We start from the raw sequence: 17,677 nt of genomic DNA on the forward strand, positions 1-17,677 counted from the left end.
CAATGCCAGTGACCAGTAGGGGTGCTAGTGCAGGACTGTTGAAGGAAGAGGGTGGGCTTTAGTGTTAGCATGAGCAAGGGTTTAGTGTTATATTGTATATACTGTAGTTTAAGCAAAGAGTAAAAGATTGAGAGTTGGTGTTAGCCACTACCAAAAAATGTAACAAAATTGTACTCTAGTGAGGTCACATTAAAATTCTTGGAATTACTAATGAAAACAGAGAAGAGACCTTACAGTCAGATTTGGAGTATGAACCTGTATAAAGCAGAGGTTTATTACTGTCCAAACTCTGATTTAGAGGATGAAGATGTCCCTGCTGCAAGAGTCAAGTGTACCAACCATTTTGGTGACAGTTTTCTAAAATGTCTCAAATATTTCCATACTCAGGAGGAGTAGCAAAATTTGTTTTTGGGTATAATTCTAAGTATGTCCATACTGTGTGTTATGCAACTTTAAAAAAAAACATTTTCATTTTCTTTTATCATTTTCAAAATGTTGTGGCAAAAAAATTAAATATGCAAATGACTCACTATGTCTCTTACAAATACCTTGGGGTTTTGCTTTCCAAAATGTGGTAACTTTGTAGTTTCTACTGTCCTGGCACTCCAGGGCCTCTTAAAATGTGATAGGTAGTTGGGAAATCAGATGTATAATTTATGTCCCTTTAAAGCCTGAAAGTGCTTCTTAGATTTTGGGCCTCTATGAATCCCCATGCTCAGAGAAAATAGCAAAATGTGTGGTGTCATTTGAGCTATGTCCATGGCTTGTGAGAAAAAGTTGTTAAAACTTTCTAAAACAAAAAAAAAATCAAGTTTAATTTACTTTCTTCAAAAAGGTGGGCAAAAAAATCATACGTTACCATGCCTCTTAAACCTCACCATGCCTCTTAATAAATATCTTGGGATGTCTACCGTATTTGCCGGCGTATAAGACGACTTTTTAACCCATGAAAATCTTCTGAAAAGTTGGGGGTCGTCTTATACGCCGGTATACAGCGAGCCGGTGTCAGGGCGGCATTTTTTCGAGGGGCGGCGCGGTGGCGGAAGGGACATTAAGTACAGGGGGGGCAGTGGGCTGCTGTACCTTACCTGGCTCCGGTCCCGGTCCCACGACGATCCGGTCCAGGAAGCGCGGCTGCTCCTTCTTTCAGTTCGGCTGCTCGATGGTCGCGCGGCCGCTTGGCTCCGCCTCCTCACCGATGATTGGGTGCCAGCACTGGAAAGGCACACAGGCGACCAATCACCGGCGAGGAGGCGGAGCCGAGCGGCCCCGCAAAAATCGAGCGAGGGAGCGGCCAGTAAGTGTGCAGCAGCACCATGCTGTGACACTCTTGGCACTATTCCTCTCCCCCACTGACACTAACAATGGGGCACTGTTCCTCCCCCACTGACACCAACGATGAGGCACTGTTCCTCGCCCACTGACACCAACGATGGGGCACTATTCCTCCCCCACTGACACCAACGATGGGGCACTATTCCTCCTCCCCAATGACACCAACGATGGGGCACTATTCCTCCCCAACTCACACCAACGATGAGGCACTATTCCTCCTCCACACTGACACCAACGATGGGGCACTATTCCTCCTCCCCATTGACACCAACGATGGGGCACTATTCCCCCCGCCACTGACACCAATGATGGGGCACTATGCTCCCCACTGATACCAATGATGGGGCACTTTTCCCGCCACTGATACCAACGATGGGGCACTATTCCTTCCACTGATACCAATGATGGGGCGCTATTCCTCCCACTGATACCAATGATGGGGCACTATTCCTCCCACTGACACCAATGATGGAGCACTATTCCTCCCACTGACATTAATGATGGGACACTATTCCTCCCACTGACACCAATGATGGGACACTATTCCTCCCACTGACACCAATGATGGAGCACTATTCCTCCCACTGACATTAATGATGGGACACTATTCCTCCCACTGACACCAATGATGGGACACTATTCCTCACACTGACACCAATGATGGGGCACTATTCCTCCCACTGACTAATGATGAGGCACTATTCCTCCCACTGACACTAATGATGGGACACTATTCCTCACACACTGACACTAATGATGGGGCACCATCATTGGTGTCAGTGGCAGGAATAGTGTCCCATCATTGGTATCAGTGGGAGGAATAGTGCCCCATCATTGGTGTCAGTGGATGAAATAGTGCCCCATCATTGGTGTCAGTGGGATGAGTAGTGCCTCATCATTGGTATCAGTGGGAGGAATAGTGCCCCATCATTGGTGTCAGAGCGAGGAATCGTGCCCCATCATTGGTGTCAGTGGGAGGAATAGCACCCCATCATTGGAATACCATACTGAAATACCATACCATATTGAAATCAAATCTGATGTTTTTTCATTTTTATTTGGTGTGTGTTGGAAGAGGGGTAGTCTTATACGGCGAGTATAGCTCAAACCCTATATTTTAACAGGAAAAGTAGGGGGTCGTCTTATACACCCAGTCGTCTTATACGCCGGCAAATACGGTACTTTCCAAATAAGGGTAATGGTAATAGGGGGGTGTTTCTACTGTCCTGGCATTTTAGGACCTCAAGAAATGCTTGGCAGTAAGGGCAGTAAAGGCAGTAAGAACCTGTAAGACATAGTTTCCAGGTTCTAGACCTTTTGCAGTTATGTATAATATATACTAATTTGTGTTATTTTTTACCAAATAATATAATAAAATATATTCTGGCTTAAAGAAAGATTATTTATTTTCAATATGTTATAAGAGAAAGTAATGAAAACTTTTTTTTTGTTGTTTTTATATAAAATGTATTCAGTTACAGTGTTGCATGAGTGATTTTCAGCCAAAGTATCATATCACTGAAAACCGAAAAATGGCCTGGACAGGAAGAGGGTTTAACATGCTAGTCCTAAAGTAGTCAATACATTCACACATGTTGTTACTTTTTATATTACGCTGATCCATTCAAACAGTTAAATCTGCAAATGAAATACAGTACATATACAAAAGCTGTTTTACCTGTCAGAGGATTTGTTTTTCTGTCCAACAAGTCCTATTTACACAGCCCTGTCTATCAGGGCAGGTGACAAGATATTTCTCTGCTACATTTTCACTTTCAGTTAAGGTCCACCTCAGCCTGTGATTGGACAGTGAAAAAAGAAGCAGCAGACTGGGTAGCTCATTTTTCTGCTACTCTGCTGTCTCCTCCTATCAGCATGCTCCTTGCACTGCAGCACACCAGGCTGGCTATTTCATGATATAATAATGAACACAGAGCTGCTTTAATGTTTGCCTTTCATATTTCCCTTGAGTTCTACTTTAAATGGCTACAGTTCCCCATTTACCTTTAAAACCTTTTCTACATTTCAGCATTATTTTACTTTTAGCAGCTTGCTCCACCTATATTTAATTCCACTTCAGCTACTGCTGTTTTCTTTCTAAATGCTGGGGTGTGCATGCTGCAGTCTTCGTTTCATCATCTCCATGTAGTTTTAACTCTCTTCCAAGGAGACTCAGAAATAGGGTCATGTTTTCTCACTGTTGGATTTATTTATTTTATATTTTGTAGTCTGAGCGCTTTCTTGTGTTTTAATACAATAATCAATAATGAACTCTAAATTGGAGTGCACCATGGATAGGCAGTATTATTTTCTACACAATTCTAAGTTCCATTCCTCTGAGAATGAGAGACTGTATGAGACTGCTGTAGGAAATGGATGTCCAGATAAACAGAACTTTTATAATTTCACAGAAATTGAATGAGGCTACAGCACCTTCTGCCATTCCAAAACAGAAAACTGCGTACTGATATTTTTTTGTGCCAAGATTTCAATTTTACGAACATGCTTTTGGGGTGTTCCTCTCTTCTCATTCAGAAGTACTGATGCACAAAGTTTTAACAAATTATAAGTAGGCCTGTCTCTAAAAGAAACAGCACATACACACCAATGGTAATTAAACTTGGATGGTTGTTAAAGCAGAACTACAATGTATCTGAGCACCACAAACCAGAAGCACTATTTAATTCATTTTTAATATTCAAAGTAAACTCCCCCATCCATCCATCTCTCCATAATTTATTTTGCTGATAAATCGCTTAGAAAAACACCCCCCCCTAGCATTTCTACCCGTGGACATCTTGAGTAAGGGCAGATGAATCATGTAGCAGTTACTTCCTGGAATTCATCTGCTCTTAGCTCAGGCATGCAGGCAGGAGGGTGTGCTTAGCTCAGAAAAACCCTCCTGCAGACTCCTGGGATCTATTTTATCATTTGCCTATGCATGGTAACTAAGAAGTAAAAACAGAATAACAGCTTCCGCGCTGCCCTATAGCAGAAATACTGCCACAGGGTGGCACGGGTGCTCAAAATCACGTGTAAATATATATATATATATATATATATGTGTGAATGTGCAGTTCCAGATAGGGGACGCATGCTCAACTTGCGCACCCTACACATGCCGCCATTCATGGCCTTGGCTGTCAATCACTAAGTCCCGGCCGGTGATTCCCTGCCAGCACTCAGAGCCATACAAAGCAGTATAAATATAGTGTAAAGCACACACACACAGCACACAGTAAAACAGCACACAGTTAACCCTTTGATCTCCCCACATGTTAACCCATTCCTGCCCAGTGCCATTAGTACACAGCCAGTGCTTTTTATTAGCACTGATCACTGTATTGGTGTCACTGGGGATGTCAGTGACACCAACTCAGTTCCCCCCCAGTGCCAAAATGCCTGCCACAGTCCCACTATAGTTGGCTGATCGCTGTCATTACTAGAAAAAATAAAATAAAAAATCCTAGTATATATATCGCCATTTGTACAAGCTATAGCTTTCACGTAAACCAATTCATTTACATGTATTGGGATTTTTTTTAGGCAAAGACATGTAGCAGAATTTTGGCCTAAATTTATGACAAATTTAGATTTTTTAAAATTTTTTACTGGACATGTTTAATAGGAAAAAAATAAAAAAAATTTTTCAAAATTGTCAGCCTTTTTTCGTTTATAGGGCAAACAATTAAAACCACAGAGGCGATCAAATACCACCAAAAGAAAGCTCTATTCATGGGGAAAAGGACATAAATTTAATTTGGGTGCAGCATGGCATGACCGCACAACCGTATCGCAAAAAATGGCCTAGCCAGGGAGGGGAATACATCTTCTGGAGAGCAAGTGGTTAAAATAAATAAATATGGTATATTTTCCTATCTATTTACTTGCATAGGGATTCAAAATAGTCAAGGTTGATTGAAAGAGTGACATTCCTCTTTAAGATAAGGAAAGAGTGGACTATGCAATAGGGAGGGGAGTCATAGAGGTAAGAATGGTCCTAAACCTGTTAGAGATCCAAGAAACTGAAGCCCACATTTAGTCTATTATTCCTTGTATCATTCATAATTTAAAAAAATGTCCTTTCCTGAGTTTTCCATACAGTGGGCTGGTTGTGAGAATAGATGTCCCGGAGGTCTTACGTTTTATTTTGGTATGGCTATGTACATTTATTATTTTTGTCATTTCTGTCCTGTTTCACCAATATATTATCTTTGGTTTGCATTATTTGGATTGAATGAGATACAGCTGTACCTCCAGTAATGTTGTGTAAGACCCTGCAAATTTAAGGCCCACGTTTGTGGGTGTGACACTTTTTAATGGATTTATTTGACAGTGCATGTTATTGTAAGATTTGTTATTTGTATCCCTGTAATCAGAATTAAGTTTCCTGCTGATTCATTTATATCTGAGGTTGGCTGGTTGGGTGCGCACTTCAGTATGCAGTGTAAAACAGGCAGGTAAGCATAATTTATTGCTGAAGAGACATTGAGGGTTGATTTACTAAAGGCGCTAAATAAATTGCACTCACTACCCTAATGTTGTTGGGTATGTAAAGTGCACACTCAGGCACGTAGTGGTTCTAGTGCACAAAATCTAATCACACACCACAAAAAAAGGAAAAATTAGTATTTTAGAATAATAAGCCCATAAAAACATGGAAAGTTCATATTATCATTATTTTTATACAGGATCAAGTTCATGTGATGGCAGCGTCAGCAGTCTTTCCTTCATACAGGATCTGGGAGAGTTCTTTCCAGTAGTACATCAAAACACCACAAAAAAAAAGAAAGATGGAGAGAGAGAGAGAGGGAGAGGAGCGACACTACCACACTACCTGAGTGTAGTATTTATTATAACTCAATAAAAATGATATAATACACTCACATGTATAATGAATCTACAAGCACATCTGTCAAGTCTCCAGTAGGTGGCAGTATACCAGGAGGTCAGTGGTGCTACAGCAGACCCCTTTAGGTTGATGTGATGTCAGATACCAGGATCCAGGAAGTATACCAGGAAGCACACCATGAAGAAGCTGGTGTGCTTTCTGTTATACTTCCTGGATCCTGGTATCTGACATCACTTGATGTCATCTGGACAGATGTGCTTGTACATTCATTTTACATGTGACTGCGATATATACTTTTCATTTTTATTGAATTATAATAAATACTATTCTCAGGTAGTGGCACTCTCTCCCTCTTTCATTTCCTTTTTATTTTACTAAAGGCAATTAGTCTGTGGAGTTTACAGGTGCAGTTGCACTCTGCAAGTGCAGATACTCCAGAGCTTAGTAAATGAAGTAAAGCTTCACTTCGCAAAAAATACCCAATTACATGCAAGGAAATTTTTTTTAAAAAAGCACTTTTGCTTGCACATGATTGGATGATGGAAGTCAGCAGAGCTTCCCCTCATTTAATAAACTAACAGGTACATAGTTAGTCTTGCTGAAAAAAGACACAAGTCCATCTAGTTCAGCCAATAAAAAGGAAAAAAAAATGCTCTAGAGAAAATTCTCTTGAAGACGACAACTGCACTTGCAAAGCGCACAGTCGATTTGCCTTTAGCAAATCTACCCCATAGCATGTTTCTTTTGTATTAAAAAGCCTGTCTGTTCGCATTTTTTTAGTTAGAGTTCCTCAATAATGCCTATAGAGTCATATCTTGGTTTACGAATTTAATGCGTTCTCTGGAACGTTTCGTATTGCGAAAAATTTGTAAACCGAAACGTGGTTTCCCCTAGGAATTCATTGAAAACCAATGAATCCGTTCCGGAGGTCAGAAAAAAGTACACAAAAATCTTTTATCTGTTCCAAACTCTTTCTAAATTGCGCTTTAAAGGAATAAATACTGTACAGGGACATGATTAAAAATTAATTTGTAAATGCATTGAAAACCAATTAATCCGTTCTGGAGGTCAGATAAAAGTTAAAAAAAGTCTTATCTGTTCAAAACACTTTATAAAGTGTACTTTTAAAGGCATAAATACTGTACAGGGACATGATTAAAAAAGAAATTCGGAAATGCTTTGAAAACCATTTAATCCTCTCCAGAGGTCAGAAAAAAGTAGAAAAAAGTCTTATCTGTTCAAACCTCTTTATAAAGTGCACTTTAAAGGCACATGACCGGCGCTATAAACCTCCCAGGCTCAATGCATCCTGGGGAAACTTGCTTTGTATTGCGAAAAAAATTTGTAAACCGAGGTATTATTTTCAATGGATTTTCATTCGTAAACCGAAAATTACGTTAACCAAGGTGTTTGTAAACATTCGAGGTATGCCTGTATATATATAATGCCATATTCTAGCCATGACCCTACTCTATTCAAAATTAATAAAAAGCTTGACTTTGGATACATTTTAAATGTATCCTTCCCCTGTCCTGCCCCGACCTGGCCATGACTGCCTATAACAACTCGCTGTCAACCGCCCTTGACTCGCTAGCGCCTTTAACCACACAAAACATCAGACCCTGACCGCTCCAGCCCTGGCAGACTGATCACACCAAAACTCTCAAACGACGCAGTCGTGCGCTGGAGCGACTATGGCGCAAAACCAGATCCCAACTAGCATTCACCCACTATAAATCTGCCTTCTACACCTACACCTCCTCCCTCCATGCTGCCAAACAAGCCTACTTCCTGACCCTCATCAAGACCCTCTTCTCCAATCCTCACCGGCTCTTCTCCACCTTCAACTCTCTACTCTCTCCGCCCCCACCTCCACCCAGCACCTCACTCACCGCCCTCAAGATTGCCAATGACTTCAAAAACAAGATTGACACAATTCGCAGGGACATCGCCGCTGCCCAGACCTCCTCCCCACCCATCTCCTCTCACACAACAACCCCCTCATCACCCCTCTCCCATGGCCTCACCACTGTTCAGACCTCCACCCCACCTAACATTCCTCACACTGAAGCCCCCTCAACACTCCACTCTTTCAACCCTACTACCATTGAGGAGGTCACCAAGGTCTTCTCTGAAGCCCACCTCACCACCTGCCCCCTCGACCCTGTCCCCTCACAACTGCTGCGACCTCCCTCCTCCTCCATCCTATGCTCCCTCACCCACATCTTTAATCTCTCCCTCTCTTTCGGCGCATATTCCTCCCCTCTGAAGCACGCGCACATCACTCCCATACTCAAAAAGCCCTCCTTGGACCCCACTGACCTGAACAACCTTAGACCATCTCCTTGCTGCCATTCACATCCAAACTCCTGGAGCGCTTAGTTTACAATCTCCTAAGCTCCCACCTCAACGACAACAAGCTCCTCGATCCCCTACAGTCTGGCTTTCGTCCCCTACACTCCACCGAAACCGCCTTACTCAAACTCTCCAACGACCTGCTAACCGCCAAAGCTAATGACCACTATTCAGTGCTCCTACTCCTCGACCTCTCCGCGGCTTTCGACACAGTCGACCACCCCCTCCTCCTCAAAAAACTACACTCCTGGCTCTCGTCCTACCTATCACAATGCTCCTTCAGCGTTACCTATAACGCTACCACCTCCCCCTCACTCCCCCTCTCTGTTGGGGTCCCTCAAGGCTCTGTCCTCGGGCCCCCTCTCTTCTCCATCTACACCTCCTCCCTTGACCAACTCATACACTCTCACGGCTTCAACTACCACCTCTATGCCGACGACACGCAAATCTATCTCTCGACCCCTCGCCTCACCCCCTCCCGAATCACAAGCCTACTGAACGACATATCAGATTGGATGTCGCTCCACTTCCTTAAACTGAACCTCTCCAAAACCGAGCTCCTAGTCTTCCCCCCAGCCCGCACACCACCCCATACTGACTTCTCCATCATGTCCAACAATGCCACCATCAGGCCCGCCCCGCAAGCCAGAGTACTAGGTGTCATTCTAGACTCCAATCTATCCTTGCTGCCCCAAGTCCATTCACTAACAAACTCATGCACACTCCACCTCCGCAACATCGCCAAAATCCGCACGTTCCTAGCCTCAGAAACCACTAAGCAGCTCATCCACTCCCTCATCATATCAGGACTCGATTACTGCAACTCCCTCCTCACTGGCCTGCCTCGCCGCTGGGTATCCCCGCTTCAGTTGATCCTGAATACGGCAGCCAGACTCACCCACCTTACCAACCGCTCCGTTTCCGCCACCCCCCTCTGCCAATCTCTCCACTCGCTTCTGATTGCCCAACAGATCAAATTCAAAATCCCGACACTGACGTACAAAGCTGTCCATAATACTGCCCCAAACTACCTCACCGACCTGATATCCAAATACCACCCAAAACGCACCCTCCGCTCCTCACAAGACCTCCTTCTCTCTAGTTCCCTAGTCTCCTCCTCCCATGCCCGCCTCCAGGACTTCACCTTTACTTTGGAACTCCCTACCCCAATCCATCAGACTATCACCTACTCTCCTCTCCTTTAGGCACACCCTGAAAACCCACCTCTTCAGGGAAGCCACTCTTCCTACCACTCCATACCCCACAGCTATTTCCTCCTGTACCACTATCCCCTCCCTCCTAGATTGTAAGCTCCAAGGAGCAGGGCCCTCGAACCCCTCGTGTATCACATTGTATTGTTATTGTACTGTCGCATGTTCTGTCTCCCATTGTAATGTACAGCTCTGAGCGACATGTTGGTGCTTTATAAATACTGTATAATAATAATAATAATAATAATAATAATAATAAAATGTAACTATTATAACTGAGTCTGACATGTTTTCAGTCTCTTTTAATCCTCAGTATAGCAGTGATATGACTGAATGATTAGCAGCAGCCAATCCAGTGTCTTCCTTCTACATGTGCTAGTAAGCACTGAACTGACAGGAGGAGAGTGATGAAACCATCTCTCGTCTGTCTATTGCAGCTCTTTTAATCACAGGCAGGAGGTAGGAAGTTAGCTTTGAAACCTACATAAGATGAAACATTTCTGCTGACCATGTTGGGTGTACAATTGGGCAAGGCTCTGTAAATACCAGAATTGGATATAAAACAACAGAAATCTTTCAGCAGGCATGATATCTCCTCTATATACAGTAGTACTTCAGCTGTATAGTTAGATTCTTGTCTGGAGATCAGATTTAAGGAATTAATAAAGCATCTGGTGACTATACAACACATATGTGCTTGCAGGTGCAGTCTGTACTGACTGAAGCAGTAATGCAAAAGGGAAAGGAAATTGTGAGGAACATGGTTCCTTTATGATTTCCCATGGTCAGCAGGGGAACAGCTGTCCAACTGATCGCTGGTGCCCCTTGTGACCTCCATGGCCATTTTGAATGAGGGCAGAGTTTATTTAAGCCCCTGGCCTTCTGATTTGGCGCACATTCTGGGAGTGGTTAGTGTAGGGATGGGTTCCCCATTTTTTAGGGACAGCACTTACCCAAAGGGAGAGGTTTCAACGAAACCTTCCACCTTGGAAGCCTCCCAGTTGGGTTGGACTGGCTAGGCCACATTCCCCCTCTTCATTATGGCATAATTTCAAGATACAGTTCCGCAGCTATTTACTCTCTAAGTGACTCCAGAAGTTGTGCTTACCCGCTGGGCCTAGTTGTACTTTGTTGCAACGATCTACAATATACTGTTTATATTACTTGGCCACTGTGTGATGACCATGCCGCACTCTGCTCACACATGTTTTTCTATTTTAACTGTCTATGGTCCATCACAGTAAAAACATTTTTATTTTTTGCACATTATATTGGAATAAATAAGCTGTTTTTACTTATCTGAAAAAACTGGGCTATAAGCATTTCATTAATATTCAATAGGTCTGGTAGGTTTTTAGTTGCATGATCTATTTTTGCACTTCATTTTCTACATTCTAACCAATAATCCCTTATCACATATACAAACCACTTGAAAATGTCAACTTAATTTGCTTAAAATACAATCAGCCTTTTTTATGCTAATCCAAAAAATAGCCCAATCACTTGCTATTAACAAAGCTGAAAATGAGCTAATTTGAATAAATAATAAAATGATCCACTTATAGTATGGCTTAGTATTCAAATGAGACTTACATACATAACTAGGCTGGAAGTACAAACCGATCCCTGGCATGTCCAATATATTTTTTAGAGTGCAATCTCACTGATTTATCAGATGCACAAACAAAGACAGTGCTATCATTAAACAGCATCTATAAAGCACCAACAGCCATGTTGCTTCACATGATTTTGGCTTTTTATATTACATTGGTTACAGTATTTAAAAACTGTTATAACCATTAGAATCCTTGCAGACACAACTGTGCTGAGCTGAGGATGGTCTCTTACAAGTTTTTTAATAAGTTTTTTTCAGAGGATTGTCACCTAGACCCAGTACAGTCCCTTGGAAAATATACATGGACCTTAAACACCATGTCACACTGGAAGATTTGAAACTGTCTCTTTCTCTAAAGAAAGTTCTTCCTTCGCTGGCTAAAATGTGGTGATATATTGATTATTTATGAGGTAACAGCAAATGAACCGAATCCCATAAGTTTGGACAGCTAGAACACAATCCTGTAAAGTTAAGTTTAGCGATTCAGTTGCTGGCCAGACAAAATTATTAGTGTCTTCTCTAAAGAGAATTATGTAGAAGAGTAGTCCCTCAATATCTTTCATAGTGAGGTCATGAACTTATTGGACAACCCTTATACCAAGGTTGTAATAAAATGATAATATTAATTGGCTTACTCAAATGTAAGCTTTCAAAATGCTTAAAGTGTCTTCATTAGACCTAATTTTATTTATGGCGAACAGGGTACAATACTTAATTACTATTAGATTTTGCAATTGGGGTGTGGCTTGGTGCTCAAGCCACATGGCAGCACATTGACAGAGCTCCAGAGAGCTGACCAATTCAGAGCCACTTAGCTGGTACACAGCGGGGCGGCCATGAGCAGGATCGTCAAGCCCACATCTCACAGTCACCCGCACCACTCAAATTCCGTGTCTTTGGTGTGCCAGATACCTGAACTTTTCCAAAGCAGGACACAGAGGAGTGGCTCTGCAGGGGGTAAGATGGCATTTGTACACCATGAGGAGATTCACAGTGAGGAGTCCCTGCCAGCTTCTGAGGACATGGTAAGAGAGAACACTCACCCTGATCCACCTCTCACTTACTCTGAGATGACACAGATCGCTGCAGATTGCTCACTACAGCCATCACTGATCTGAAGGAAGACCTTCTCACTCTCTCAGAGCAACTGAGAGATTTCTAGACTATAAAAAGTTTCTGAAATACCTGCCACACATCTGATCACTGTGAATCGCCATCTTGAGGATTTAGATAACAGAGGGAGATGGAACAACATAAGAGTAAGAGGTATTCCTGAAACTGTCTCCTGAGCAAATTAATTCAACATTGCAATTCTTCTTTAACAACCTACTAGAAAGACCTGCTGACACTACTATTGATTTTCATAGAGCACATAGAGCTCTTAGACCAAGAGGAGCGAAACATTCCCCCCACGGGACATTGTCTGTTGTGTCACTAATTTCCCATTGAAGGAAGAAATCCTCAGGAAAGCCCGACAGAATGCTCCCATCACTTTTAATGAAGTTGAAGTTTCACTTTTTCAGGACTTGTCCCCAATCACTCTGAAAAATAGAAGAGCACTACGCCCTCTGTTGACCATCTTAAAAGATAAAGGAATTCCTTACAGATGGCGGTTTCCTTTTGCCTTACAGGTAACACAAAATCCTCTTCTCAACAGATGCGGAGAAGGCCTTTGATCACGTTTCTTGGGACTTCATGTTTGCCACTTGTGCACATATTGGCCTGAAATCTAACATGATGAGCTGGATTGCCACACTCTATCAAAACCCCATGGCTAGGTTTAAAGTTAATGGAACTTTGTCTGCAGCAGTCATTATTACTAACGGAATGAGGCAGGGTTGCCCCTTGTCTCCCCTCTTATTTATTCTCACACTTGAACCCTTCTTAAGGCTAGTTCATCAAAATGAGGCCATACATTGTTTCAACATCAACAATGAGATATTCAAAACGGCGGCGTATGTGGATGATCTGCTATTTTTTCCTTTCTCAACCTTTCATTTCTATACCTAATCTCTTAAGCTTGTTCAACCACTATCTCTTTCTCTCTAATTTAAAAATAAATTGCACCAAATCGAAGGCCTTAAATATATACATTCACCCCTCTTCTTTAGCTCTTATCAAACAAAACTGCTCTTTCAGATGGGTTCCCACTGCCCTTAAATATTTAGGTATTTGGCTTACACCAAGTTTGAAGGGCTTATATGTACAAAACTTTGTCCCCTTATTACGTAATCTTCTGAGGGATCTCAAATCTTGGCATGCAAAAACCTTCTCCTGGTTTGGCAGAGTGGCTATCATTAAAATGACCTTATTACCTAGTTTGCTATATTGCATGAACTCCCTCCCAATCAAAATTCCATCAACTTTTTTCTAGAAGCTACAACAGGCCCAAAGAGCCTTTGTCTGGGCAAATAAAAAAACACGCATCCACTTTCAACTAATTACTCACAATAAAGATTTTGGGGGCATGGGCCTACCAGATTTAAAAAAAATACTATTACGCCACTCACATTACCAGAATCATTGACTAGAACTGTCACTCCACAACAAACACTAGGTCACCTTGGAAGACTCTTACACCACATTCCCTCTAAGATTCTTACCAAGGATATCTAAGTCCTCCTATCCGAAACAACTGCTAGCACACCCCTTAATTAATGCAACACTGGACGTATTTCATAAACTCAAGAGGTCTTCAGGCTTCTCTATTTCACCGATCCCTCTCTTCCTTGGGCTAACATCCCAGAGTTTCCTCCTGGATTGGAGGCTGGAGCTATACCAATGCTTGGTTCAGGCAAAAAAAAGGTACCAGGGGCATCTCATGGGGCCCCCTACTGCCCGAGTTTCCAAATGGTCAGTCCGCCCTGGTTGGGAATCAACCCTTCAGACATAATTCTCTGATGAACAGTGGAGGAAAGCCTGTATATTTGCACATAAATGCTCTATAAGTACTAAGATGCAAGAAACCTCCTACAAAATATTAACTCAATGGTATGCCACACCGGATATGGCTGAAGAGGTGGTTCCCGCAGACATCGGACTTATGTTGGAGATGTGGGTCAGCAGAGGGTAATATGCTACACATCTGATGGCAATGTCAACAGATTGTGCCATTCTGGGATAAAGTTTGCAATTTAATTTACTCTATCATGGATACAGCATTAATTCTGACCCCTGAATGCTGCCTTCTACACATCTCCACATGTTCGCTTAAATCGTACAAACTTTCCCTAGTGCGACACTACCTAAATGCAGCAAAGACCTTAATACCCAGACATTGGAAGACTACATACACTCCCTCAATTCAAGATTGGGTTAGAAAGGTTGACACTATTCAGGAAGTAGAAAGGACACTAACTATGACAGATGATATGGCTAAAGTGGAGTTCCACTCGACCTATCAAAAAATAAAAGTCAGCAGCTACAAAAACTGTAGCTGCTCACTTTTAAAAAACAGCCCCTTACCTGTCCCTCAGTCCCGTGGTGTGTCCCCTGCAGCTAGTATCACCAGCTGTCCTGTATTCCAGGAGGCCGGCATCTTCAGTGTGGGCACCCGGCTGTGATAGCTTGCGGCTTCACAGCCGGGTACCCACTGCGCATGCTCGAGTAGTGCTGCACTTTGTGAATGGTTCTGTAGTCTTCTGGGACCTGTCACATGTCCCAAAAGACTACAGGGAGCGAGGGAGGGAGGACACCTTCCGCTTTCAATTGCCTAGGTGGGAGTGGGTACCTGTCAAATTTGGGTACCCGCTCCCCAAAGGTGCCAATTCTTAATGGGGAACAGGGGAGCAGTCTTAAAGCGGAACTTCCCCTTTTGGGTGGAGCTCCGCTTTAACAGATTCCATAAGTTATGGTCAAGCTGGTACGTTTTCACCTTCTCAGATACATATAATACATTGATGAATGTGTAGTTTATACCTTACATTCACTGTTTTTGTCATGATGGCATGCTTCTTAGTTAGACTCACTCTCTATTTTTTTTGCTTACTCCTTTACCTTTTTCTCAATCCTTTTAATTCAACTGAGTTTGAGTCTTTATTGTAAATCCTTGACTTTTGACTCTTACATATGTAAATTTGTATTTGATTGTGCATTTGACATGTGTCCAATCAAACAGCATATAAATGTAACCTGTGCATCTTTGTTTTCTGTATATCTTTCTAAGATGCTACTTGATTCAACTTTGTATTGCCATTATACGAATACACTTCAACTGTTTAAAAGAATCTGCAATTAAATTTTATTTTTTGTTTTGCATTTTGTTTCAACAGATGAAATTGAAATGCTGGAAAGACTTTGGCTATCAGGCATTTGCCACAATGACAAGATTGAAGTAATGAGCAGCAAGTTAGACATTGACAATATGGCGGGTGTTTTCTACATGCTCCTTGTAGCAATGGGATTGAGTTTGCTGGTGTTCGCATGGGAGCATCTTATTTACTGGAAGCTACGTCACTGCATGAGGCATTCTGGGAGATTAGACTTCTTGCTGGCATGTAGCAGGGTAAATATGTCATTTTGTTTTCTATTTTCTTGTTTATACAGATTTTTTATACTTTTTGTGCATAAAATGGGAGTTCTGAAAGCAACCATAACCCATGATTGGCACATCATTTTTAAAGGCATACTGATCTCCATATTTTTCTTACCCATTTTAAACAGCTTATGCATAAATTCGAAATCTTATGTGTGTCTTTTGTTATTCTGCTATCTTTCATATTTTACAGTTTATTCTTTTTGCAGTCTAGGCCACATCCATGGTGAGACCAAATTTATACTTTACAAATCGGTACCAAACTGTTGTTCTGTGAGGATGACCACTCTTTAGGACAATAGTTTTCAGGGCACTTAAAAAATATAAAGGCTTTTCATATTTGTGTACTTCTTTTTGCTTTTTTAAAAAATTTTTTACAACAGGAAAAAAAAACTAATAAAAAATATTAGCTATTTACAGTATATATATAATAGCACAAGTGTGTGTGTGTGTGTGTGTGTGTGTGTGTGTTGTGTGTTTTTTTGTGTATGATATTGATCTACCTATTAGTTCAATTGATTAAGTATCATTAGCACCATAAAAATATGCCTCATGTCTCAGCCATTACATATCCTATAAACAATGTGATTTTCACAGTAGGGATCTTCACCTATGGAAATTTAAGGAGCGTCGAGTTATATCAGTCAGTTAAAATACTTTGACCTTTAACTTACAGGATCCTGCATTTATATGTATTCCCTGGAGAACTATCATTATATCTTGTTTCATGCTTTACTCTGAAACTCACTCTAAAATATTCTCATTGCAGTAGATAGTGACTGTCATGATTTTTCATAGATGTCCCTTACATTTGTTTTACTTTCAAAACCAATGCATATTTATAGCCTGATAGCAGTATTTGATGTATGAACCTCTCAAGGTGGTAGAAGCAATGCTGTTTATCCATCTCTTTTATTAGACAAAGCTGTATTTTCTGTATGTCACATAGAAACACCACATTAACTTGGTCAGGATTTTTAAAGTGGATACATATCTACAGCCATTACTGTCTTTTGTGGGTTTTTTTATGTTCTGTATAATCATAGGTAAAAATCATACATTTGGCAAGATTATCATCTCATAAAATGCATCATATTTTGTTGCTGAGATAGAAAAGAGTGATTGCATTACTAAATATCACGTGATTTCTAGTTGGGAGATACGTACAGTAGTTGTGACCTACAAAATATCACAATTAATAAACTACTGGACTCTATTTAAAATGAGTACAGTAATGCAAGTAGAGAAGTAGAAAATTATCCTATATCAGTTAGACTGATAGACTGATTTAACACAAACGTATAAACATTTTTTCCGATATAGCTCAGGTTCATGTGCACCTTGCACCATATGTTCCCTTCCGGAAGTTTGAGGAAGTGATGCAAGGTGCACATGAACCTGGAGCATATGGCTGGACACGCCACGGAGAACCTGAGCTATATGTAAAATAACTGTTTATACTTCTGTGTTAAAGCAGCCTATACAGGGAGAGTGTCCTGCAGACTTCCGAGACGGAAGTGGTCTCAAGCACTTCAGGCTCGGACCTGCAGAGTGGCTAGCATGAGTGTCTGAGGGACCAACATTTCACCTCTCTGGGTAGTGTTCTCCTTACCCACCAGCCTGGCAATGCCTAAGCCGGGCTCCCAACGGTTGATGCCCCAGAAGTTAACAAATTTCTTCTCCCCTCTGCTGGAGATGGTGCCAAGCCTGCCATATATCACATGCTGCAAGAGGACACAGCTTCTGATTCCAGCAGCTCGATTTCCTCCATATGC

General features: G+C 41.7%; 1 protein-coding gene across 1 annotated transcript in view; it reads left to right on the forward strand.

Moving 5' to 3' along the window:
• The window catches only part of GRIN2D (glutamate ionotropic receptor NMDA type subunit 2D), a 526,055-nt gene that overhangs the window by 483,184 nt on the left and 25,194 nt on the right, over positions 1-17,677 (forward strand). The window contains exon 11 of the mRNA XM_089690985.1: positions 15,640-15,872. Coding sequence (XP_089547111.1) covers positions 15,640-15,872 — 233 coding nt within the window. The remainder of the gene's footprint in view (positions 1-15,639; positions 15,873-17,677) is intronic.

This window comes from Staurois parvus, unplaced genomic scaffold (genome assembly GCF_062004578.1).
Source record: "Staurois parvus isolate SC_StPar_1 unplaced genomic scaffold, SC_StPar_1.0 ptg000548l, whole genome shotgun sequence".
NCBI lineage: Eukaryota > Metazoa > Chordata > Amphibia > Anura > Ranidae > Staurois > Staurois parvus.